This window comes from Lindgomyces ingoldianus (assembly GCF_010093535.1).
Source record: "Lindgomyces ingoldianus strain ATCC 200398 unplaced genomic scaffold BDR25scaffold_18, whole genome shotgun sequence".
Classification (NCBI taxonomy): Eukaryota; Fungi; Ascomycota; class Dothideomycetes; order Pleosporales; family Lindgomycetaceae; genus Lindgomyces; species Lindgomyces ingoldianus.
Window position 1 is genome coordinate 113,635 of NW_022985179.1, and position 24,212 is coordinate 137,846.

General features: G+C 46.1%; 8 protein-coding genes across 8 annotated transcripts; 5 read left to right on the forward strand and 3 right to left on the reverse strand.

The window, feature by feature from the left end:
* Positions 1–1,272: 1,272 nt before the first annotated feature.
* Positions 1,273–2,658, reverse strand: BDR25DRAFT_35816 (uncharacterized protein). Its single transcript, XM_033695899.1, has 5 exons — positions 2,260–2,658; positions 2,127–2,211; positions 1,927–2,026; positions 1,645–1,880; positions 1,273–1,589 (listed from the first exon to the last, which is right to left on the reverse strand). The coding sequence occupies exons 1-5, from the start codon at positions 2,593–2,595 to the stop codon at positions 1,489–1,491; spliced, it is 858 nt and encodes a 285-aa protein (XP_033546805.1). The 5' UTR covers positions 2,596–2,658; the 3' UTR covers positions 1,273–1,488.
* A 373-nt stretch (positions 2,659–3,031) lies between these two features.
* BDR25DRAFT_287552 (amidase signature enzyme) lies at positions 3,032–5,122 on the forward strand. Its single transcript, XM_033688335.1, has 8 exons — positions 3,032–3,447; positions 3,492–3,635; positions 3,690–3,749; positions 3,801–3,860; positions 3,914–4,285; positions 4,337–4,472; positions 4,537–4,656; positions 4,704–5,122. The coding sequence occupies exons 1-8, from the start codon at positions 3,190–3,192 to the stop codon at positions 5,093–5,095; spliced, it is 1,542 nt and encodes a 513-aa protein (XP_033546806.1). The 5' UTR covers positions 3,032–3,189; the 3' UTR covers positions 5,096–5,122.
* Positions 5,123–5,265: 143 nt separating this feature from the next.
* Positions 5,266–5,995, reverse strand: BDR25DRAFT_201402 (uncharacterized protein; the record flags this gene model as incomplete). Its single annotated transcript, XM_033684393.1, has 2 exons — positions 5,266–5,752; positions 5,820–5,995. Coding segments are annotated over 2 exons (663 nt in total), but the record flags the coding sequence as incomplete, so codon positions are not given.
* Positions 5,996–7,214: 1,219 nt separating this feature from the next.
* Positions 7,215–8,863, forward strand: BDR25DRAFT_369859 (monooxygenase; the record flags this gene model as incomplete). Its single annotated transcript, XM_033697117.1, has 4 exons — positions 7,215–7,377; positions 7,431–7,838; positions 7,888–8,351; positions 8,408–8,863. The coding sequence occupies 4 exons, from the start codon at positions 7,215–7,217 to the stop codon at positions 8,861–8,863; spliced, it is 1,491 nt and encodes a 496-aa protein (XP_033546808.1).
* A 415-nt stretch (positions 8,864–9,278) lies between these two features.
* Positions 9,279–11,218, forward strand: BDR25DRAFT_35833 (uncharacterized protein). The gene is made up of 2 exons (XM_033695930.1): positions 9,279–10,291; positions 10,947–11,218. Exons 1-2 carry the CDS (start codon positions 9,338–9,340, stop codon positions 10,968–10,970), a joined length of 978 nt encoding a protein of 325 aa, XP_033546809.1. The 5' UTR covers positions 9,279–9,337; the 3' UTR covers positions 10,971–11,218.
* BDR25DRAFT_35834 (uncharacterized protein) lies at positions 11,219–11,988 on the forward strand. The gene is made up of 2 exons (XM_033695934.1): positions 11,219–11,628; positions 11,684–11,988. The coding sequence occupies exons 1-2, from the start codon at positions 11,467–11,469 to the stop codon at positions 11,894–11,896; spliced, it is 375 nt and encodes a 124-aa protein (XP_033546810.1). The 5' UTR covers positions 11,219–11,466; the 3' UTR covers positions 11,897–11,988.
* Positions 11,989–13,539: 1,551 nt separating this feature from the next.
* Positions 13,540–16,744, reverse strand: BDR25DRAFT_325730 (uncharacterized protein; the record flags this gene model as incomplete). The annotated part of the gene is made up of 6 exons (XM_033692229.1): positions 13,540–13,929; positions 13,959–14,369; positions 14,399–14,526; positions 14,608–15,193; positions 15,474–15,679; positions 16,309–16,744. 6 exons carry the CDS (start codon positions 16,742–16,744, stop codon positions 13,540–13,542), a joined length of 2,157 nt encoding a protein of 718 aa, XP_033546811.1.
* Positions 16,745–21,253: 4,509 nt separating this feature from the next.
* Positions 21,254–21,979, forward strand: BDR25DRAFT_226559 (HET-domain-containing protein; the record flags this gene model as incomplete). The annotated part of the gene is made up of 1 exon (XM_033685212.1): positions 21,254–21,979. A coding segment is annotated over one exon (726 nt), but the record flags the coding sequence as incomplete, so codon positions are not given.
* Between the last annotated feature and the right edge of the window lie 2,233 nt (positions 21,980–24,212).

Here is a 24,212-nt window from a genome sequence, read left to right on the forward strand (position 1 = left end):
TCTAACGACGAACCGAGGCCAAAGTGATAACTGGTACCCAAGCATCTCCGCAGTCGAGGATATTGATAAGGGAATCTAAGGCGGGGTAATCCCCAGTTGGGAAGAGCGGTGTGTCAGCACGGGTCATCATGAAGCTCTATTTTCCAACAGAATACACGGAGCGGATTATTCAATAACTACGGCTTTAACGAATGTAGCAACAAACAGCATGAGTTTTTGATCAGCGTGACGCTAACATTTCGATAAATGAACAATCGCATTAGCATTAACCCATAATATTATTGGAAGGAGATGGCTTGTGTATTCCATCGGTTGGTCTAGAAAAGAATGTTGCCAAACACCAAGGGATTGACTAGTCACCCATGAAGAGGCCCATGTTTCCAACGAAATTAACCCCGCTAACAGTGGGAACCAAGAAAACATTGTTCAATTTAAGACCAAGCTTTGACTCCCATCCAGAGCTAATTATATTCGGACTATGGCAATAGGGTAATATCTAGTGAATTCTTTCAATCATCAGCAAACTATTATAAAGGCTTTTTGCGCTATCATAACACACCAGGTTTTCCCGGTACCCAGGTCCAAAATGAGGTCAACTGTGACCAGAACAGATTTCCATGCACGGCCAAATACATTCCAAGGCGCAGGCTGCCATTCCTCCTCGTGAGGCAGATCTAACGCCTTCCAAGGCTGAGCCTTGTCCTCGGCGGCTGGAAAACCACTACGGTCGACGGTACTCCATACCGTGTTCTCGGTGTGGGCTCCAACAGAAGGCGCTGTTGAGCCTTCTACAGTCTCTACAATGGAAGAGGCCTCTGACCGAGTATCGTGGTCCATTTTGCTAAGAGGACTAGGGGTTTGTAGTGATGTTTCTTCTATCTCAAAGTATTAGCTGGGATGTTCTAACTACTATCTAGTTTCACACTCACTACAGAAGTCTACCACTAGCTCTAGAGCCTGTTGGGTACAAGATATGGGGTGAAACGGTCTTTGCTGCAACGGAGAGAGATCTAAGTGTTGTGTCAAGTGAAAAGCGGGGGTAAAACCCAGCTGTAGATGGCGAGTGGTGTTGTGAACCTTGATTAATGATGTCTTTTGTCGGTCCAATCGCCAACCCCGTGCATTTAGAGATGGCGCTGTTCCCCGACTCAAGTCTTCATGCAATCGTCGCACGAGCCTGGGCAAACAGCAAATCAAAGAACGTGATGAAAAAGGGCGCAACACGCACTGATCATCTGATGTCAACGTCTGCAGCGCAGAAAAAGCAATACCGTCTAGTTTTATGCCAAACCAAACTTCTATGTTACATATATAATACAGGAAGCCACGAAATCTGAAAACAACCTAATATCACGTAAAGCGCAATCATTGAACCCGTATACTAATCTCATGGCCGTAGCTGAACCAGACCCCAATCAAATTGATATATCTCGCATGTAATGCTTCCCAAGCATGGAGATAAATTATCTGTAGGAAAACCGCCAGTATCTACTTAGCCTCAGTTATAACCGTGGAACGAGTTTCAATGCTCCTGCGACGAGCAGCTGTCTGAGGTGCAAGTGGGTTGTGAAACGAAGCATGAGGGCAGTCTGGAAGGACAAGAAGTGAGCTTCATATTCATTCATTCAAAGAGATGGGTCTAACATCTTGCATTGCCATTTGCCTGAGTGTCAAACATTACCATCAGAGTCAGCTCTGATGGTGTTTGGTTTGAGAGGTAGTAAAAACGTTGCTCCTTGTTGTGCTGTACCAGATAGTTCTGCTGTCGTTGATGGGGAAATATGCGATCTGTCGCAACCAAGGCATTTCCGTTTACTGAACGGTAGTCGCACATGGCTAGTGGCCTGTCTTCCACTTTGTCATTGAGAGGTCTCCAAGTACTGTGCACGTAAGCTGGGAACCCGTGAATATGTAGGGACCACTTACTTTACGATTCGAATACGGTAGCCAGGTTTCAAGTATCGACTTTTGTCATCCTCGCTCAAATATGACTCAATGACAGGTGGTGAAGACTCAAATGTGCTATCTAGTGCACCTCTTAAGAATATACTATGGCGCAGGACGGACGGACTCACCGACTAGATTCAAGTTAGCATTCAGGAGCTAGAGAGCAATGTAGATCCTACCATGGACACCACGGGGCAAGGTCTGTACCAGCATTGGATCATTGATATCCACAGTCTTAGAGTCGTAGCCCCCACTTCTCCTAAGCTTGGTGTATGTCAAGACGAGCAAAAGGTTTGAGTGTAGGATACTCACCGTCTGATTCCAGCATTTGACGTATACTGCCCCAAAATGTTTCGAAAGCAATGCCTCAGTCTCTTTCCCATAGGCTTCAAGTGATGGAAGCTTGTCGAACGTTAGGTTCTTGGGTTCGTCGTGAAGAATCTCAAAACCAGCAACGTCGAGCGAGAAGTTTTCGCCTTCTTCTCTCAGATCCCGTATCAAAACGTCTCGGCTGTGAAGCTTTATATTCGACAAGTGTGCGGGGTTGATATTTGGATAGTCAGGGGATGGAATAACCTGATATGGCGCCTCTGTCTTGTAAAGTGGTAGATCGAGCAGGAATTCAAGAGTAGTTGCGATAGAACCCATATTCAGCGAACGATTATCTTATAAGCCAGAGCACTGAGTGAGCAAAAAAAAAGTGGAAGAAGCCTTAGAGATTGAGGAGAATTAAAATTACGAGGGGACATGCACCTGTACCTGAAGCTAAGGCAAAAGCACTCTAGCAGCACGGACCGTACTGGCCGCGTCCCGCGTTCCGAGCCGCCCTTGGCAGAGAACGCTCACGGGATGCCTATGCACTTATTCTGCGGTGTACCAAATCCGGAGTCTTGTTCCCAAATCCTACCCCAAAAGCGGGGTCTTAGAGAGAATCCTTTGATTGGCATCCTGGAAAGCACCAATCTCGCCTTTCAGCACGGACTTGCTTATCTTGCATCAGGTGGACGAGGTACTTCCCTCCTGTAACCTTGCAAAGCGCTGCTCTTCCTCGCGATCATGAGGTTCCTCTTCTCCCCAAGCCTGGTTCTTGTGCTGACACATCGAATCTCGCATGTATCCACATCCCACTTTCCGAGAAATGCCTTCTCACAGGCATCCTGTCCCACTTTCTTTTCAAGAAACTCTCCCGTTGAATTCCCCATTCTTCGAAATCAGGTGGGGCAGAGAGTTTCACTCAATGCCATGACGCCAGTTGACCTTTTGACAGTCTCGGCCGAGGAGCTGTCATCCCTTTTGGATTCTAAGGTGTTAACAACCGAAGGACTCGTAGAGGATTACTTTGCCCAGATCGACCGGCACAATCATGATGGAATGAATATTAGAGCGGTCATTTCTGCTGCACCTCGTGAGTCTACTCTGCAACTTGCCCGCCAACTGGACAAGGAGCGTGAAGAAATCGGTGCGCGAGGGCCACTACATGGGATTCCAGTGCTCGTTAAGGTCGGTTCTTCGTAAGCGAAGATGTCGCATAACTGATTTTCTAGGATGTTTTCTTCACGCCGAGCCTGGGAATGCCTACAACGTTAGGCTCTGCTGCTTTCATAGATGCAATAGCACCTCGAGATGCGGATATCGTAAGCCGTTTGCTAAAGGCCGGAGCCATTATCATTGGAAAGGCTAATCTTTCGGTATATGTATCCGGAACCTCCACAGACTACCAGAAGCATTAACCTAGAGTACAGGAACTCGGAGCTATGAAAGGAGAAGGCCTCAAGGCCGGGTGGTCAGTAACCGGTGGACAAGTTAGTTGGTCTTCTCCACCCCAGTCACTCTTGTCCTAACATTTTGTGGAGACGCAGTCACCATATGTGCGCGGCGGTATAACACCTAATGCTACAATGCTGGGTCACAGTGTAAGGATATCAGATTCTCTGGCGAATATGTGAGTCTGGCTGATAGAAGAAAGACTCCTGCGGGCTCTTCTGCGGGTTCTGCGGCTGGTATAGCCGCGGGATTTGCTGCGCTCGGTGTTAGCACCGAAACAGATGGGTCTACTGTACAGCCAGCTACTCGGGCAGCTCTTTACGGATTAAAAGCGACCCTAGGAAGTGCGCCGACATGGGGGAGCCAGCCAATTACTCCCATATTTGACTCCATAGGTGGTATGGCAAAGACGCCCTCAGACCTTGCCAACCTCATGGAAGTCCTTCAAGAGAAACGTTACGCCGAGTTCCTAACTAAATCATGGGAAGGACTCAAGATAGGGTTCGTGGATCCGGCGCTCTGGCAGCCAGCGCCATTTGTCGTCGAGCCGGTTCCAGAGTTTACAGCGCAGAGTGTAAGTAACCAAGGTATACGTCACCATTTTTGTGAGCTGACTTGAAGGTAGAATGAAGCCTTTGCTTCCGCTGTGGAAAGGATTCGGGGAAAGGGGGCGAAGGTAGTAGAAAACGTGCCCTTAATCACCCTCCCAGAGGTGTTTGAAAATGGAGTTGAGGGAGTTTTCGATACAGACTCATTGATGGGTAAGGCCGCCACTTCCGCTACGTTGACAGACCATTTCTCCCTATGACTAACTTTCCGGCCTAGATGGTGACATGAGAAGGGCGTTTGGGGACTTCTTGGCCGAATTCGAAGGCTTTGAGATAAAAACACTCGCGGATCTTGTGAAGTGGAACGAGGACCACGCAGAAGTAGAGCTTCCGCCAGGTATGCATATGATTCGTTGGTTTGCCGCGGGTCTAACATATTGACAGAGGCTCCAAGCCAGAGTTATCTCATCGACGCCCTAAACAATAAAATGACCCAGGAAACTTTCAACGCTGGCGTAGAGCATATGCGCAGGCGGTCGAGGGAGAAGATATTACAAACTTTAGGCGAGTTTGACGTTGATGTCATACTTGGCCCTGCCGATGCTCGTATGGCAAGTGTTGCTGCTTGTGCCGGGTATCCTATTGCGACCGTTCCCCTCGGTTTCGCCGAATTCAATGGCAGGGCCTTTGGATTGAATATAATTGCGCCTTCAAATGCAGAAGGAAAGATCTTACAGGTGATGAGCGCCTGGGAAGGAACTATTCCCGAGGGAAGAGCACCACCTCCTTTGTTGGTGAACTGGACGTCCGGGGACTCTCAGAGTCCCCATCCTTAGGGAACGAGGCTTTAGCACAGCCAAGTTCTAATACATATCATGCAAGAACGTTGTTCGGCTTCTATTCATGTCCACCATCTTGACCTGATTTAGGCTGTTTACTACTCTCTCGATAATCCCAACGGTGAGTACTCCTTCTATGTGTTCGCATTTTGTCCCCAAGCTATAGCAGCAACCTGAGCACCACCCAACCCAATCTGAACAAGCGCCAGCACTATACTAACAACGCCAAATAGAATGACAGCAAACAGACCCCAAAACCGCGCTGGGTCCCTTCGGTCGCGCCAGAGGCTTGTCCAACCTGTGGGCTGCTGAGTGATCACATACTCTTGAAGGTTTACTAGTCTAGCCATAAAAAAAGGAAAATCGATAGAGGCAGAGTACACTGATCGTACGTTGGGAATGTCTAGTTCTTCGTACACCATCTGTTTTGACCAATCTTCTTGACAGAGATGAAGTAGTAAGGGATCACTACGTAGCTTGCACTGATCATCAGCAGACATGCGGTCGAAATCTTTTCTAAAAACTCGTCGAGATGGTTTGTCTTGGCCAAAGAAGAGTCGATATGTAGACATTATCTCCCTTAGGAATGTTCCAGAAGAGGGAATAGGCAACGTGAGATAGCCGTTTTCTGCCGATGGGGCAAACATCAAGTCGCTACAATAATCGTGGATAAGTCTAACATATCGTTAGCGGAGAAATTGTGTCAGGTTTTAGCACCGACCGGCACAGAAAGGTTTTCTCGGGGTCTCCTCGACACAGTAAAGCGCAGAACGACGGAAACCGAAACAGTTTGAGAGCCCTCTGCTTTCGATCAAATTCTAGGTGTTCGCCAATAGAATCTACCCAATCTATTTTAATCTCAGCCAGTCTTGTGAGGTTGTAGTAGGATATATGAGCTGCTCGTAAAGCATCTTGTTCACTGAAGGCAGCAATATGAGAGCTAAGGTGCGGACGTGAAATCGGTCCGCTTGCGTTCGAGTCGCTCACATTTCCCAGCGTGACGAGAAGCTCGGTTACAGTCTTCTCCCCTTGTACTTCTATCTCTGACGAAATCCATACTTTGTCCCTAGATGGCCGTGTTGTTACTGACGCCGGATCAATCTGGAACTTGTCCGGAGAGGGGGTCACCACAGGGCTGAATATCTGGGTGAGAAGGCCAACCGCAATAAAGAGTAGCTGGAGATTGGAGCCTTTTGTCCCTTCACAGTTTGAGATATAACCTTCTTCCTGCAGCTCCACGACCATATCTTCCAGTGTGATATTTGATTTGTCACACAGCTGTCTAGCCACATTTGCTAGTATAGAGCAAAAGAGGTCAAACTTTGTCCTGGGGGGTGCTGAAATGATGTCCTTTTTCAGATGGTCTGACATTCGATCGAAGGCATTACGAAGGAATCCTACATACCACTTGTAGGGCGCATTCGTTGCTTCGTCTATCTCAGATCCACAGATTGCCCGGCCGAGGTCATCGCTGAGATTTTTTGGGCTGACATCTTGTGGTAAAGGGTAAGCGACTGCTTGATGAACTATTATATTCAAGGGGAGTCTACTAAAACGAACCGTCTAGGTCAATGTCAGTCTCGCTTCCGTTGATGTTCTCCTAACGTATAATTAGCATTCGCTCCTTGATTTATGCTTTAACACCTACCATCTTGACAACCAAAGAAATATCTCAAACTAAGGTTTCAATCGCCTATTTCTTCTACGAGATCGTAATGGAGGAATGAAGTATAGCTTTGAACTTTGTGTAAAGAGTCTCTAGAGTTGAAGGACTTTGCAATCGGAGTGGGAGGAGAACTACCAGAATAAGAGCAGATCATTTCATGCTTGATGGGGACGTGGGCGCTTCCCTTGCTTCGTAGCCGCCGAGTTTGTAGTCCTGCGTGCCAGCTATCCTTTGATCTGCGATCGCTCGTATTTCTGAAACATGGCACATTCCCACACACGACCGGACACTCGACGCCACATCTTCACAGTAGAACATTGGAAACCAATTCAGCGCGGGGGGCTTGTTCGCACGGCTCACCGAAGTCCAACCATGCAAAAGGATGCATCTTTTGCAGAGACCCGAACAAGCCTTCTGACACCCCACTCAGCCATTCTTCGTCAGATAACAATGGATACACGATCAGTAGCGCCTAAGGTGCTCATCGCAATTATCGGTGCAGGTCTCTCTGGTATTGCGATGGCAGTGCAGCTGAAACGCAAACTCGGAATAAATGACTTCGTCATATACGACCAAGCCTCGAGCATTGGCGGTACCTGGCAGGCAAACAAATGTGAGCGTTAAAGCAAACCCTTAAAATGTTCGTACATGTATTCATTCCAATAGACCCAGGTTGTGCTGTGGATGTCCCAGGGCCGGCTTACAGCTTTTCCTTTGCCCCAAATCCCAAATATACCAAATGGTTCCCAAGTCAGAAAGATATCCTAGATTACATCAACGGCGTTGCCAAATCATACGGGATAAATCATCATGTGAGCCTAGGAACATGTCTTGCGAAAGGATATTGGGATGAAGCCAAACGATCTTGGTTGTTGAAGCTTAAAAATCTACAGACTGGGGAGAGCTTCACCCAAGAATGTTCAATTCTGATCTCCGCAACGGGAAACTTGTCGCAACCGCACCATGGAAGGATTAGTGATATGGAAATTTTCCGCGGGAGAGTAGTGCACACTAGCGAGTGGAACGAAAGTGTGGACTTGGATGGCAAAAGGGTAGCTGTTGTCGGGAACGGATGTGAGTAGCTCTTTCGTTCACAATACTAGCCTAGGCTAATTTAAAGCAGGTTCGTCGGCCCAGCTGGTTCCCGCCATCGCCGGAAGATCACATTCGGTATACCAGTTCATGAGAACACCGCAGACGTACGTTCCCAGCATGAATCCAAGAGTTCACCCTCTTCTTAAATTTATATTCGTTCATGCGCCTTTGCTCCTTTGCTTCTGCCGATGGATTATTCTTATGACGGGGGACTTGCTTTTCCAAGAGTACCGCATAAGCCAGTTTGGGGACAGAGCAAGGAGGGCATCCGAGAGGAGGAGTCTTGAGTATGTGAAGAAGACTGCGCCCATGGAATACTGGCCTCTGTTGTTGCCATCTTACCCCAAGGGATGTAAACGAGTAGTTCGAGATCACGGATACCTGGCATGTTTACGCCAACCTAATGTCCATGTTATCGGGGAAGCGATCGAGTCGTTGTGCGAAACCGGCGCATTCACCAAGTCAGGGAAATACTTTCCAGTGGATATCGTTGTGAGTACCTGCGAAACGCTATGCTATCACTGTTTACTGACGCTCTGACTTTGAAGATATTGGCGACCGGATTTGATACTTCGCGGCCTCATTTCAAGCTCACTGGGCGAGAAGGAACCACCCTTACCGAGCATTGGGAAGGATTCGGCGCAAAGGAGGCCTATAAATCCGTTGCAGTGTCCGGATTCCCAAACTTTTTTATGATCTATGGACCAAACGGTGCCTTCGCGCATACATCGGCCCTCGTGGCCATAGAAGCATCTGTCAACCTGATTCTCAATGTAGCACAGCCAGTGGTTCAAAAACAAAGGAGCACAGTTGAGATCAGCTTAGAGCGAGAGAGAGCATACTACCAAAGGACAAGGCAGGGGCTTCGAGACACCATTTGGGAGAATTGCCAGAGTTACTACAAGGACTCGTCGGGGCATAACGTATTCTTGTACCCTTGGAGTGCGGCGTGGTTTTATCTTCACATGGCCTTTGAGCGGAGAAGCTCTTGGCAATACTCCTAAAAAGTCGAGACAACCGCCGGGGCTATAGGGAAGGACAGTTACGCGAACATGTTTATTGTCAACTGGCCTGTAGTACTAAGGTGCCCGTATGTTTCCAGGGAGCGCGAGTGAACGATATCCTTATCGACCTGATGAAACAAAACTGAAGCCGTGGCAGAGTTGGATCACGAGGAGCCAAGCCGCTATGCCGCAAACCAACTTAGCGCCACTGTAGCTTTCACGGACACAGATCCACCGCCGCCCAAATCCCCCTCTGATCTTGTTGCCTCTGCATCGCGACTAATTTCTATTCCCGTATATCTCGTGACTCGAATTCAGCTCGCTTGCCCACGCAATTGAACGCGTCAAACCCAGGCAGCTACCATGGCTTGACAGGCTGCAGCATTCACCCCTCACAGCTATAAACTTGCCCCCATTCCAGTGTTGTACCACTAATCACACATCTCACCACAGCAATTAGGATATTACGTCATCATGAGTCTGTCTCCAGTCGAGCAACTGCCTCTCGAACTCCTCCAAGACATCTTTCTCCAATCCGGGCCAAACCTCGCGCTCCCCGCCGCATCCCACCACATCGCCGCCAAGCTCTCCAACGACTACTGCTACCATGCCACATGCACAGAATACCTCACCCAAAATCTCGACTCACGAGTGGAGCAGTCCCGAGCCCAGACGCGCATCTTCTCATACAAATGGATGACATGGGAATACTTCCAAGCATTCGTGAATAAGACCTACGCGAGTTGCGGGTGTCTGTGTGGCAAGACACAAGACGAAGGCTGCTTCGACCCCATCTGGCCTCCAGACTTCCAAGATGCAACCAACATGGTCTTCAGCCGAAGCCATCTACCTGCTCTGTCGTTCATCAAGTGTCGTCTCCCCGTTAAGCTGCTTCATGGACCGTGGGAAAGGTCGAAAATTCACTTCCTTCGATTCTTGCTCTGGACAACCTCCATGACGGTGGACTGGGGCAACCACGACGCTCGGAAGCTTGCTCTCGAAGGAAAGAAGCAGGCTATACTTGACCGGAATCTAGAGGTGGTGGAGCTCTTCAATCACAATCGTCGGCTTGGCAAGGCCCCTGGCCTCGACATGGTGCGCTTCACCGTTATTCAAGGCGGGTGTGACCGGTCCATTGTCTACGACACCATGTCCACTGCACGCACTTGGGGTTTGAGGGGAGATGGGTGGAGGGATTTGAAGTTGGATCAGTGGTGCAAGCAGAAGATCGCAGAGGGCGATCCGAAAGGAAAATGGCTGAAACTGAAATTAGAAGAACTGAGGACAACCCATGGTCCTGTAGGAATTGCAGAGAATGGAGGCGAGACGGAGCCACGAGCCATCTTTGGTTACATGCATCCGAAGTCTGGGGATTATGATAACGTGGAGGGTGATAAGCTAGTCATCACACCACATAAGTGGAATCAGGTAAGCACGTTAGAGTTTCGTACTGCTCGAACCAGGGACTGGTGAAATATATACATTTGCCATTGGATTCGGCAGCAAATTGTGGCATGGGGTCAATGAAGGTAAAAAATTTCAATTTCTGCGACTCTTGGCCAAAGCACCCTTCCTGAGCGATGGCTAGACATCTGGAGATCGAGTTCTAATGGTGTTTCCTTGCAAAATGCTCATATGAGCGGCATTCACCTTGTACCCGACGGATGGCTGGTTGACCGTCTTGAATTGTTGTTCCATGAGTCATGTAACTGATCGGCCTCCACTCAAGATGAGCCTGCATCAGGGTTGGTTCGAGCACAATCGCGGGTTCTGTATTGGCACGCATTTCGTCGTCGCCCCAGTACGCAACCCATTGGGTCGCCCAGACATTCCATCCTTTCCTGACAAGCCCGTAGAGGGCTATGTGAGGCACAAGATTAGGGGAAAGACGCGGCGCGCTCGAGTCTGGCGTACTGCGGGCTGGGGTCCTGGAATCCGGCGATATGCGCTTGTTATGGATATTCCCGTCTCCTTAAATGGGTTCGTCTTAATCTCTCCCTGACCTCCCTCATTATCTATCTACATAGATCTCAAATCCCACCTTCTCCATGAACCTTTGGGCTAACCTCTCTATTTGTTGAAGTTGTGCGCCGAGGGTGGGTTATAATCAGCAGGATATGGGACATTGAGCCGGCCTATTGGAGCCTTCATCACCTCATCACATGGAGGGCTGAACGGCCCTATTCTGGTCGGCTACCGGATGGCATCCCTATGGTTCCCGACGTGCCAGTCTATGTTTACATGAGACACGCTTGGGAAGCCAGGATAACGGGTGGATTTTGGAGTCACCTGGCTCCAAGCAGTCGTCGGTGAAAGGCTATCCAGCGTTTTGATGCTTTCTAGGATTGGTAGGCGCACCGAGCTGATATTTTTTGCAAAGGGACTTGACTACCGCGGCTGGTTCATAATCAACGGCTTGAAGACCTACGTCCAAGGCATTCACCTGGTTAAATCATTCAGCCGGGATTTGGTTCCACCTAGGCATGCCCGGGAGTCTGACTGCTCCTTTCCTTCGCCTGATCCTATAGCTGGTTACACGAGGCGGATGACTATGACTCGGGCCCGGAACTATCTCACATGGAGACTCCCCAATATTCTTATGGATGTGCCTGTTTCCATACGAATATAAGCATATGACCGTCTCATTCGCTGCCACCTCAGCAGAATTGGCTAATTCCGACCTTCAAGCCAACATCTTCTTTCCCCCAAGGACTGCGGGCACCAAAACTGATTCCACGTCAACATCGCAGGAACGATCATCAGCGGTATGCACTGTGTCAGGTCATTTTATCTTCGTATGCTAATCACCGACTGCTACAGGGAATCCGACGTACCGTTTACAACGCGGCAACCGAGACATGGCTCCATTTGACGGGTGACTGTGCTATGACATTGGCGCATGTATATGAACATTGCAGTCTCTCAGAGACCCCTACAGAGATAGCTACTCGGGTCCAAATCGTCGTCATTTCGCCCAGTGAGCTAGATATATTGACAGTTTCCGGATGTTTTTATGAAGTCGCCAGTTTCTAGAAGATCATGAGTTGCAGCAAAGATGGCTCAAACTATCCCTGGGCCTCCCTCTTCAGGCTATACATGACATATTTTCACCCTCTAAGGTGGGGGATCCGTCTGGAACGCCAGTTGCGGATTGGATATTCCTACATCAGAGTTTCCGAAATCTTCTCGGCTGATCCGTTGTGCGGAAAGTGTTCGACATATCCTAGATATGGAGGACCGTGATCTATTCCTGGTGCCACGCCACGCTCCCGCGGAGAAGTCTCAGGAAACGTCAGAGCCGATTTCTAATAAATTACTCCACTGGCGACAAGTACTGATTCACAATTTTCAGCCACTCCTTCGACAGGGCCGGGCATTTTGAAACCTGTTCGTTACGTAGCCCCTGCTAGAGCCTACGAACAGTTTGAAATTTGACGAAATCGACGGAATTTCTAACGCGAAGTACGTTTCCGTCGCTTAAGAACAGTGTTAGATACAGAAAGTACGAAGTTTTCGCGACTATTAGAGTCCTCACAGTCGAGTAGAGCAGCCTCGAGGATGATTAGGCGACATTGCGACTTTATTCGTAGAGTAGGGATATGCGTTTTGCGAACAACCTTACCTTTGTCGAACCCTTTTATGGTCAGCGCGTGCTAATCAAAGCTCTGTCTGTGTTGAGGAGGTGGAACGCGGTGGTATTAGACCTGCCCCATATTTATCTACGCAGTTGTTATTATTCCTTCCTGAGTTTGTCGAGTGCTGATATCCACGCATCAGCCACTCCGATCCTCGGGCTGGGAAATTGAGAGATATCGCGCACTAAGATATCCGAGTGCGATGATTGGCGTGAGAGGGTGGGTCCGGGGTATGAAAAACATGTTAGGAAGGGGGCGATTATGACAAGAGGGGGAATAATGATGTTGCGAATCGCCACGTATGGGCCGTTTCTAAGTGGTAGACGGGCAGAAGGGTCTTGCTGGCGATGGGTGAACGATTCGATCTTCGGCCCAAACGAGTCGCCAGTGAGTTAGCAGGCTTGTTTTTTCCGAACTATGTCTTTTCCGACACTATCCATCACTAGTTTCGACTCTACTGCTAACACAATCGTAGCTAGCCCTTGCGTCGAATACCCGAGTAGGATATCTTATTCCCCCACGAAAATACTTGCAAACGCCACAAAAATGTTCTTACACGATCAAAAATTCCATGGATCATTCATTTCCTTTCTATTTCTCGCGCTGATTCCCATTACAGCCACTCCGGGCTGGAAAACAGTGGGCCACCACCGTGCTAGACCCTGTCGTCTACTGGTACCTAGTGCCTGTCGCGCAAATGCGAGTCCTAGGTACCGTAATAATTTTACAGATGGGTTCGACGGAAATGGGTTGAATGGGTTGGTGTTGAGGGTGGATAGATGCGTGGCGGTTTCCGGGGGATAGATGAGATGGGGAGGGAGGTGGGGAGGATTGAGGTGTTCAACAAATATTGTTTTGGTATTTGTTAATATCGACAGAGATAGTTGGCCAGGATATATCCAGTCTATCCCTCATTCTCTTTTTCCTTGAATTCTTTCGCCAAATCTCCGTCGGCATTTCCAGAGAAGACATGAAAATCCCGACAATATCCAGTTCAACGAAATTTAGCCTCGGGCAAGAGATCAAAGCCAATTTAGCTAATCAACTCAGTCTGAACATACTCCTAGTCCACCTATACGCCCTACCAAGCCTCTTTCCAATTTGTCTCGCCTTTACTAAAGGTATCTTGTGCGTGTGGTGAGGCTCGTGAAACTGAATACTCCTCTCTACATATAATCCGTGGGGCATGAAGTTCGAAGCAGAGGCATGCAACTTCTCAACTGAGAAGCCTACTGATATCATCGCATGCAGGAAGTCTCGCCAAAGAACCTCGCCAGGGATATCTAGGCTCAGCGGAGAGTGAAAGAGAGCTTTGAAAACCTTATACGCGCGCCTGTCAACTGTGAAGACGGGCTCTTGTTCAACGGCATCCTGGGGAAGGGGCTCGGCAGGCCCTGGGCTATCAACTGTGGTTAAAGGTTCACCGCGAGTCTTTGGTTTTGGTTTGTCGGCATAGTGACCCTACGGAAAGGACTAGTGATCTCTTTGGAGCGATCGCGATAAACTGGCGAGAACGGTTGGTAGATATATTCTAATTGCCCTGGGGTCTCTTTGTTCTTCACGGTGTCAACCCACCGAGGTGTTCGCTGAATACTACGTTCTTGCGCAAGTAGATGAGCGATCATGTCGTGCTGAGAGCTTACTCCCTTCGTTTTGTAATAGCAATCGATGGCGTTCCAAAACTCATCGAGATGAGCTTCAGCTTTGCGCATGGTGTTCACATTCTGCTTATTACGTCGCTTGTTGGTTGGGTAGGCGAACTTCCTATCACTAGGGTCTGCCAGCCGGTAGAGATTAGACTGCTCGAACTTAGTGTTCAGTATTCCGATCCAACCGCTGAAGGTTTGTTTGTAGCTTTGGTGAAGTTCATCCTTCTTAAGATCTATATCATCTTCAATACTGAGAGCCCTGGCTGGTAGAGGTACAGTTGGTGAAGACTCTCAGAGATCATCGACAGCTGAGAGATTCTGCCCGCGACCCAGGGCGAAACAAGTGCTTTGACTTCCTGGTCGATTTCCATCAGTCGTCCTATCTCGTCCGTTACGGTATGCAAGCCAAAGAGAAAGAGTTAGTATTCATTCCAAAGGATCTAGAGCAAGGTCATGAGACGTTTGGTGGGATGGTGGGCACTCGGGGGCTTGTAAGAAACCAGCATTCTTGTCGTATGCGGATCCTGTGGCTTTCTCGAGCAGAAAGGTCGTATTGGGGGCGATGGTAGCACGCCAATCTGCAGCTGTTGAATGACATCTTTGGACGCAGCTTCGAGTAGGAAGCGAGGGTTTTGGAAGGCGTTCATGTATTCGGGTGGCAAAGCCTGGTGCAGTCGGATCTGGTCCTTGTACTTCTCCCCAAGAGCCTCGAGAGCGATGACTTGCTTACGGATCTCGTCAAATGTCGCAAATCCGAAGTACGCATGGCCTATGACGTTTCCCAGAACGCGGTTCCAAAACACAGGACGCCCAGAATCTATAAGGGAAGGATGTTTTTGATCAAATTCATCAACGATCATCTCTTGACGGTGTTCCACGTAATCTCGCATGACATCGGCGAAATAGTTTGAATCTTCGCGGAGAGCCCACAAGTGATCTTCCATCGTATTTCGCTCAGCAGAAGCAACGCCCTTTAACCAAGTGAAATCTAGATGCGTAGGGATACGGTAGGGTGCTTCTAGCGCTACAAGGGCGAGGACGTGACGCTAGTGTCCTGTCTGAATAATGGCTCTGGCTTGGGTTGGACCTCTCTGCTAAACAGAGACTCGGCTGAGATATCGTGTAGAATCTGCTTGCAGCAATTGAGAAGTGTCGCGTATACTGAGAGCCTTGGCTGGGGCTCAGAGCCTGGGGCGCGGCTCGGGATCTGGAGATAGTATGTTCCGAAGCTCAGTGTATATAAGGAGAGCCTTCAGCTCTCTTAGATAGCAGAGTCACTTCATCCGATCCTCTGAACAGCTACTGCCAGGCTATCTTATTCTCCACAAGAAGAAATTCCCAAATCCGTTGTTGGATTTCCAATGCCTGAAGGCCATGGCCAGGATGCATACCAATACCTTTAGTGATACTGTCGAACGTTTTATCATCTTCATCCCAAGACATAAGTTCTCCGTATGTTTGGGCCGTAGTTCTCCCAAGAAACAACATGGTGTATTCGTTAAGGAAGGCAGGGCTTCCAACGAGGCGTAGTACTGTACGATTGGGCGATTTTGAGGCCTGTACGGGTGAGATTTTGTGTACGTTCGTACGACAGGGAGGAGGAGAGGTAGGTGTACGTATCGTAACTATTACAGCTCACGTGATCTGTACAAGTAGTACAATTTAATTAAAGTACGCTGTACTCTAGTTGAAACAGCTAAGACTATGGGTCTCTAGAGACGCAAGATTAAGGTCTAATTAACAATAAAATAACTAGTTTTCCCTAGTAACAAGAGCAGATAGGACTAGATAAGGCCTGTAAGGCGACAAGAGGCGTGGATAGATAACTCTGCAATAGAAAATAGTCTGTAATAGGCATTTTTGAGACGACAGACTGCAGGTGGATAGATTAAACCCCTTAGAAAGAGATTTAAGCGCCCGCAGGGCTCCTGCTTGCTAGAGCCCTCCTACCCCTCTAGAACCCCTATACAAACTTCCTAAAAGGGCAATACGATCCGTACTACGTACCGCACCTAGGGCATTATTAATTGTACGGTACGGCTCACGAACTCGGTACGTTCGTACTGAACACGTGACCGTTACAGTTCACTTTGTACGGACCGTAGTACGGCCCGTTGGAAGCCCTGAAGAAAGGCTGGCGTCACAGCTCCAGTTGTCTCACCAAGCGCAGCAAGTTCGAGGTCAGAATGCACAAACTCATGAGGATACTTGCGACCACGAGAGTTAAGGAAGACGGAAAGCAAGTTAGGTTTGGTGAGGTCTTCCAGATTGACATACGGCCACATATAAGCTTCCTGGAACTTCGTGGTCATCGAGTGTCGTGCTGGGTTCCCTTGGAGATAGGATTCGACATCAGGGCGGTGTTTCGTCGACATGTTTGGCCAAGCATCGAGCAAAATCTGTTCCCTCTTCCCTTTGCTCTTGCTTATCCATCGCTTTCGGATTACCTCTTTGTGTCGCTCGATGATGGCATTCAGAGTTTGCCAATCCTTCAAGAGCTTTTCGGAGAAGCTGCGTGCCTTCTGTCGTACTTCCTCCAGAAGAGGGAATGAAGGAGGCATGGGCAAGCCACTAGGAAGGCCTTGAGGTATGTCCATAGTGGCTTTCAGGACGATGGAGCTCGCAGGGTATCAGGTCAACCAGCTTCCTTAGAGCAAACTCAATACCGAAACTCCTCAAGTAGGAGGCGGCGTTGACTACTTATTGTGATAAACTACAATCATCGAATATGATGGGCAGTGTTGATCGGGATAGTTGTAAAGAGAGGAATACGATTCTAGGGTTAACCACCTCCGCGTGCATTCCTCATGCGCGTATTTTCTTAGCTGACAATCCGTATTCAAATTACTGCGCGAGCCAGAGGAGTTGGAAGGAATGAAATCAACACGAAGCTTTTGGGTCTGGCGCGAGAGCTCAGATGTATTTCCTTGTGTCACAACTAGAAACAGCCCCGTGTGCCCCACTTATTCGGGGACTAGCAGTCTCAGCCTCGAAATTCCTTCTTCATCTTGCAACTTCCAAGCTTGCAGGCCAATAATACATCTGAACCATCTCCAAAGAGTCACTGTTTGGTGATGAGAATTCATAAATCTCGTCATAGATAGGGTCGAGAAGCCTCAGGGTCCTCTACTAAATTTCATCAACTGACACAAGGTCTCGCCTCGCACACGCACACACTGGATTTTGCCAATTTTTAACATCAGAGCAACTCTACTAACTAGCGGAGCTTGCTCCGCTTATATTTTCGATTTCTAAGAACGCCCACTTTTCTTCGGGCCTAATGTAGTTAGCAGAGTCTCCTCTTTAGGTAATTTGGGCTTAGTCATTCCAGAATTCGCGAGATCTTCGGCAGTGTAGTATATGTAATACCTTGACAAGCAGGTTCTTAATTAACTTTCTGAAAAGTACAATACGCAGTGTATAGTATGCTGCAGCTTCTAATTATGTGCAGCCTAAATTAAAGCCCTAGTTGTGGAGCTGCAGCTTGTGTATCTTGTTGTCTTTGTAGACATTTCTCAAGCTGCTTAGAAGCCTGCCTCACTCAGCAGTTGAGGAACACCTTGCTGTTTGCCTGTCCTCGCCTCTCTATCACCGCAAAGACTCTATCATGACCCACCGCAACCTCCCACACCGCCTGCAGCTATTCACCTACTTACTTTTATAGATAATAGCCTTTAGGATAAGGATCTTCTTGCTGCTGTTACAAATCCTTCAACTGTTTTGCTCGCACAACTGCTAGCACAACTGCTAGTTCTGCTTCTTCAACTGCCGCTTAACTATAATAGGCTGGTGCCTAGGGGCATCATCTAGAGATTAGCTGTCAGAGTTAGGAAAGGAATAAAGTAAACTGCAGCAAACTGTAGCAAATTGTAGCAAACTGCAATTAACTGCAGTAGATTACAGCAACGTGCAGCAAGCCCTAGTAGGCATTATTTGTGTTGCAAGTAGCTCTACGTATAGAAATGGTTCTAGATAGGGAACGCCCCTATCAAAAAACTACTTTATATACTACTATATATATTACTATATCTACTAAAGTATTTCACAAGCGAGCGGTCTATACAAGCAAACGGTCTACTCTAATAAAATTGTAGCCTCTTATACTTTAATTAATAATACATCTACTAATTAACCTTTAATATAACGTATTTTATTAGCGAGCGGGCTATACAAGCAAATAGTCTACTCTAACAACATTTTTACACTTAAATTACATCTTACTCTACAACACCTATATTAATTAATTAAATAAAAGAATATATAATCTATAATATTCACTTTATAAATATCATAAGTTTTAACTTAGTAACTTTACTAGTAGTAGTAGCTACAGCGTTGTTAACTTTATAGTATAGTAGTTAATTCTACGCTATTCTAGCTAATATTCTTTAACGTACTTCACAGGCGAGTTGCTTACACACCTGAGTTACTTAATTTTGCTAAGACCCTACTAAACTACTCTTCCTACACTAATGCATTCCTAACAACACTACTTAGACACGCTAAAAGAATATTAGATACAGCTTACACTCTAACCTTTTAAATAAAATATAAAACTTTTAAAGAAACATGCTACAGCTATGTGTAAAGTCTTATAAAAAATAATAAATAACTATAGCGCTAGATAACCCTTACAAGCTAATTCTACAGCTAAATTATAAAGGCTATGTCCGTACGCAGCAGCAGCGTCGCGTCCTGGATACGAACGATCGCGCACGAGCAGGATCACGTATCTATGTCACATGATGCTCGTGCGCGAACCTCCGTGCGCGAACATCTAGATATCCCCCTTTTCCTCCGTACGGAGGAAAGACAAAAGAGCAATAGAACCAGAAACATGTTGCCCTCACCTTACCTACCTCGTACGCTGTGCACACCGTACACCACTCTTACTCTTGCTACTTAAGTGCTCATACCATAAGCAGCTAGCTGTCGGAGCCCATTCAACAGGCTAAGTAATAAAAAAAAAGCAGGTAATTATTAAGACTATACTTAAGCTATATGCACAAGGAATTTCCCTTTAGATAGCATTTATAGCTAATATAGCTAATTCTTTACACGCTAAGCATAATCTAGGCTATGTTTATATAAACTAGCCTAGTACATTTATAAAGTGTTATTTAGAGCTTAAAGTAAAGTTTTAAGCATAAGTATAGTTAAAAAATATTTAGCTAATTATAAAGCCTGTTTTACTAAAGTTGTACATGTTATTATCCTAGATACTATACTTAGCTTTAATATTCTCTATAAGGCTAAACCTGCTCTAAATTACTTTAGAACTTTTATAAAAAGCTTTTTTATAGTTATACTTACACTTAAATATTACTTTAAGCTCTAAATAACACTTTACAAACATATAAGGCTAGTTTATGCTAACATAGCCTAGATTACACTTAGCGTGTAAAGAATTAGCTATATTAGCTATAAATGCTATCTAAGAGGAAATTCCTTGCGCATATAGCTTAAATATAGTCTTAATAATTATCTGCTTCTTATTATTAGCTGTAGAATTAGCGTGTAAAAGTTGTCTAGACAACCTAAGATAGAACAATTCAAGCACATTGTTATAGTTATGCTTATAAGAAAACCTGTTTTAAGATTTATAGTACACTTAATAAAGTTTATAGTTTAGTTTATACTAATATATTTTAACTTAGCTTAAATAATAATAGCTTTAGAGTTTATTAGCTATATCTTTTATAACTTAAAGTAAAAAAACAAATTTATAAATTTAAGCTAAGTATATACTTTATAATTATATTATAAAAGTCTACTATTAAGCTTTTAAGTAAGTGTGGCTTTAAAAACTTTATAAATTACTATAGTAAGTTAAATGCTTAAAAAGTTAAAAGTATTTAACCTTTTTTATTAGTATGTTAAAGGTTAATTAGTAGATGCATTATTAATTCGAGTATAAAGTGCTAAAATTTTATTACAGTAGACTATTTACTTATGTAGTCTACTCGCTTGTGAAATACGTTACTTTAGAAAGATTACATTTAGTTTAATACCTAATCTAATTTTTTTAATATATAGTGCATTAAGTAGATTAATTAGTATAACAGTACTAATAAGTAGATAGTTAGCTATTAGATACTATTTTATATTTTTTAGTAATAACTTGCTAATTTTAAAATACGCTTATACTTTTAATAACTTTTTTAACTTAATTTTTTAAAATTCAAATTTCTAAATTTAACTTATAGTATATATACAGTACTATAAAACTTATTTTTATCTTCTATTAAGCGTTACTAAAGTTGTTAATGTAGCTTTTAAATATTCTCTAAATCTATTTAAATAAGCTAGCTAAATGTTAGTCTAATAAATTTAATTTATATAGGGAAAATATAGAGACTAAAAGAGGCTTTAAAATACGCTATTAATTGTCTAATTTAAATTAGAACTGTTTGAGATAATTAAAGTAAAACTTTTACTACTAATGTGTACCCTTTACTATTCCAAGCTCCGCTTTTCCTAGACATTCATTAATTAGCGTAGTATGTTATATCCTTTGCAGATTCTATTAAAGTTTAGAGCGTACAGGTAAGTAGTTGCTGAAAGCCTTAAAATTAAGAGTATTGAGATGGGCCGATTGCGTCGTTGCATATGGGCGGCTAAAGCTCGAAATGATTTGTTGGAAATTTTCAGGTCCAATGCGACAACTTGCATTCCTCCGTGGGCGGTAACCTCATCTCGCTATGCCCAACAAAGCATCCATGGATCTCTCCAATACCCCATCAGATCTCTGTTCTTACTGCAAAGAAATTCTTCCCAAGCTTAGACACCGCCTTCTTTCGACACACAGGCACGAGCATAGGAGCCCGGAGTTGCTAGCGCGATGCTTCCCTGCGCAGGTCGAAGCCTACATCGCGAACCCGAGGTGCGGGCTGTGTAGACTTGCACTAAAAATGTTGGCAACGGCGTATGATGCCCCATGGCAGGTATTCAGAGGTGAGGGATATATGCTTTGGGCTGTGGATGTCTGGGATGGGATAGGAGAGGGATATGTAACTGGTATTTATATTAAGATAACTGCTAGTGGGAGTTACGCCGACTCTACGGGTAATGATGCGGGCCTTTCGTACATGCGTAATGGTCTCATTATGAAGGCACTGGATCGTGGGCCAGGAGAAGAGGAGCATAGCATTTCCCCAGCAAGGATTGTGAATCAGGAGAGAGTTGACTATAGCCTCGTGAAGAGTTGGATGAGGACCTGTCTACATGGCCATAGCCGCTGCAGCGAAGGATTCCGGAACCACGTCGTTGGCATGAAGGTTATCGACTGCGTACAAGAATGCCTAGTGATGCACAAACCAGAGCATAACTACATTGCACTGAGCTATGTCTGGGGACCCCCACCAAAGGACAAACAAGACCAGAGTACGTCTTCGGGAAATATGTTTGAGGATTCCCCAAGAGTCATCCGCGACGCCATTCATGTTACGCGAGAATTAGGATATAGATATCTTTGGATCGATCGTTACTGCATCAACCAGACTGATGGGGAAGAAAAAATGTCTCAACTTACACAAATGGACTTGATATACGAGAATGCGGATATGACAATTGTTGCAGGGGCTGGAGAAGACGATCGCCATGGTCTGCCAGGTGCTGGATCGGAACCGCTGCTGCCTCGATGCACACAGCCGGCGGCCAGGATCGGGGATATCACAGTCGTTTCCACACTCCCAGAAATCTCTCACTTCCTAGGCAAATCAAGATGGGCGACGAGAGGGTGGACGTACCAAGAAGCGGTCTTGTCGCGGCGGTGCCTGATGTTTTTCCCTACGCACGTCTTTTTCGTTTGTCGGACGATGTGTCGCAGCGAGACTGCACCGTTCTTACCACCTTTAAGGGTTGGAGGAAGTATCGATATCAGTCTCCAAAGTCTATTTCTGGACCCAGGCTCATGGGAGAACTCTAGAAAAAATTCTAGACGGTTGATGATCCCCTCTAGTGGGAACATCCATCAACATATCGAGATGTACTCTTCACGCAGCTTGACCTACGATAGCGATGCTCATAACGCTTTCCTTGGTATTCTCAAACGATCTAGCGTTAAGAGTTACTGGGGTGTTCCAGTATTCGACGTCCGGATGGCAAGTAATGAGGCGTTGCAAGAATCAGCCTCACAAGTTGAAAAAGGGCGCCACTCAGAGGGTCCATTTCCCCAGGTGGAGTGGGGAATGATTCCTATGAGTTTCGTGGCATGGGAAATTGAATGGGATCTTCAGAACCGGATAACAGCTGGTTTTCTCCAGGGATTGATGTGGTCTGTTCTGGATCCCGACCTCACGGGGCGGAGAGTCGAGATGCCCTCTTGGACATGGCACAGTATCAAAGGCAGCACTCTCGAGTTCAGCTGGGCAAAATCTCACTCTAAGTCTGCATGTGTATTAGGGGGTGCCATCGGACACTCGACTCGTTTACCCGAGGTCTGGCTTGAGCAAAAGGAAGAACGGCATTGGGTCCGGTTCCCAGATTGGGCGAATAAGTACGAGAAGAATGCAATCGTTCCTGACCTTGGTTGCTCTATTCTTGTGGAAGGTTTTGTGGCATCTGTAGAAGCTATGTTTCAAAAGGGAGGGTCTATCTTTGTTCGCATATCGCAGTCTTGTGTAGCAGATCTTCTGGTAGATCTCGACTCCGACCTTCCAGAGCCTTTCTATAATAAAGAGTATCAATGGAGAAGCGCATCAACCGAAACTGAGCAAGAAAGGGATATTTCGAGGCTCGGGTGGACGGTCCTGAATCTGTTAGCTAAAGGTGATAGTGAGGCGCGTATTCTAGAATGCCTTGTTTTGCGAAAGGTCGATGAAACCATTTTTAAGAGAGTCGGTGTGCTACAGGCAATGGACTTTATTTCAAATGGAAATGCAAGGAGAGAACGGTTGATTATACAGTAGTTAGTGTAATCCAATGCAATACGAGATCAAGCAAACGGTGAAAGCGAGATTGCACGTGGAAAACAAAGAAAACAAGGAGGGAGACAGGAGGGGCAACCAAGGATTGCAATGTAATTCGAGTGGCGGAATGATACCACCTACGAATACTGGTGAGGAAAAAGAGAGGTTTTAAAAAAGAGCGCCAGGATTCCGTTGACTCTTACAACAATCTCGGTCTAATGATCACGGAGCAGGATAACCATGAAGCTGCGGATCCTACGTTCAGGATCGCTTTGTCCGACCACGAGAGAAATTCAAGCCAGGCTATCCTGATGTCTTCCAGAGTTTTCCAGCATCAGTTATACAAGCTTCATTCCAAAGCTTTTTAAGGGCAAGGAGAACCTTACCTAGACTCTATTCTATCAAACCAATATCATGGAAGCAGAAAACCTCTTCGTGAAATCTAAAACGATTACTACAAAACCGTGGGACTAGGATATTGACAGAAGGAAAATAGGAACGTAGTAAGGAGTGAATATAAATTCGCGAAAAGGAAACGGAACCACATATATGATAGTGGTTCTAAAATCAAGGCTGAATATTCTCGCACGGGACTTTGGTCAGCGTGACCCTGCGTCAAGAGTGAATGTAGGTCCTTGACTCACCCCAGTTTCCTGTTTAGGACAATCGCCGTTCTATCTACTATATAGCCGCTTCAGGGCTCCCTCGAGCTCCTCAGGCCAAACCTCAGACCTTGGGCCTTTGCTCAACTTACCTAGTTTTGGTTCTCACTACCTAATTACTCGCAACTCTATATGCCCTCCTCTATCCGTCAGCTCCGTAAGTGAACGAGTGATAGATACTAGTTGTAAATATGGTATCGTGGATTAATGACTAATTTGTGCCGAAGTGTTAGAGTCGCGCCTCTGCTCCTGGCGCTTTCCATCCTAGTGCCTCTACTAGAATCGAAACTTTGTGCTGCATTCGGGCGCAAAATGGGGGGCAAATCTATGTCTGACTGGATCGCATGTATTCCCACTGGTGAAGGACTAGAAGCCAGGAGATAAATATGGAGCACAAGAACATTCTATTACAATTTTAGCTCGCGGAAAGGCATACAGCTGCCTTGTGTCATTGGCTGACAACAAGATCGCTTGGAACTCAGGATCCATGGCGC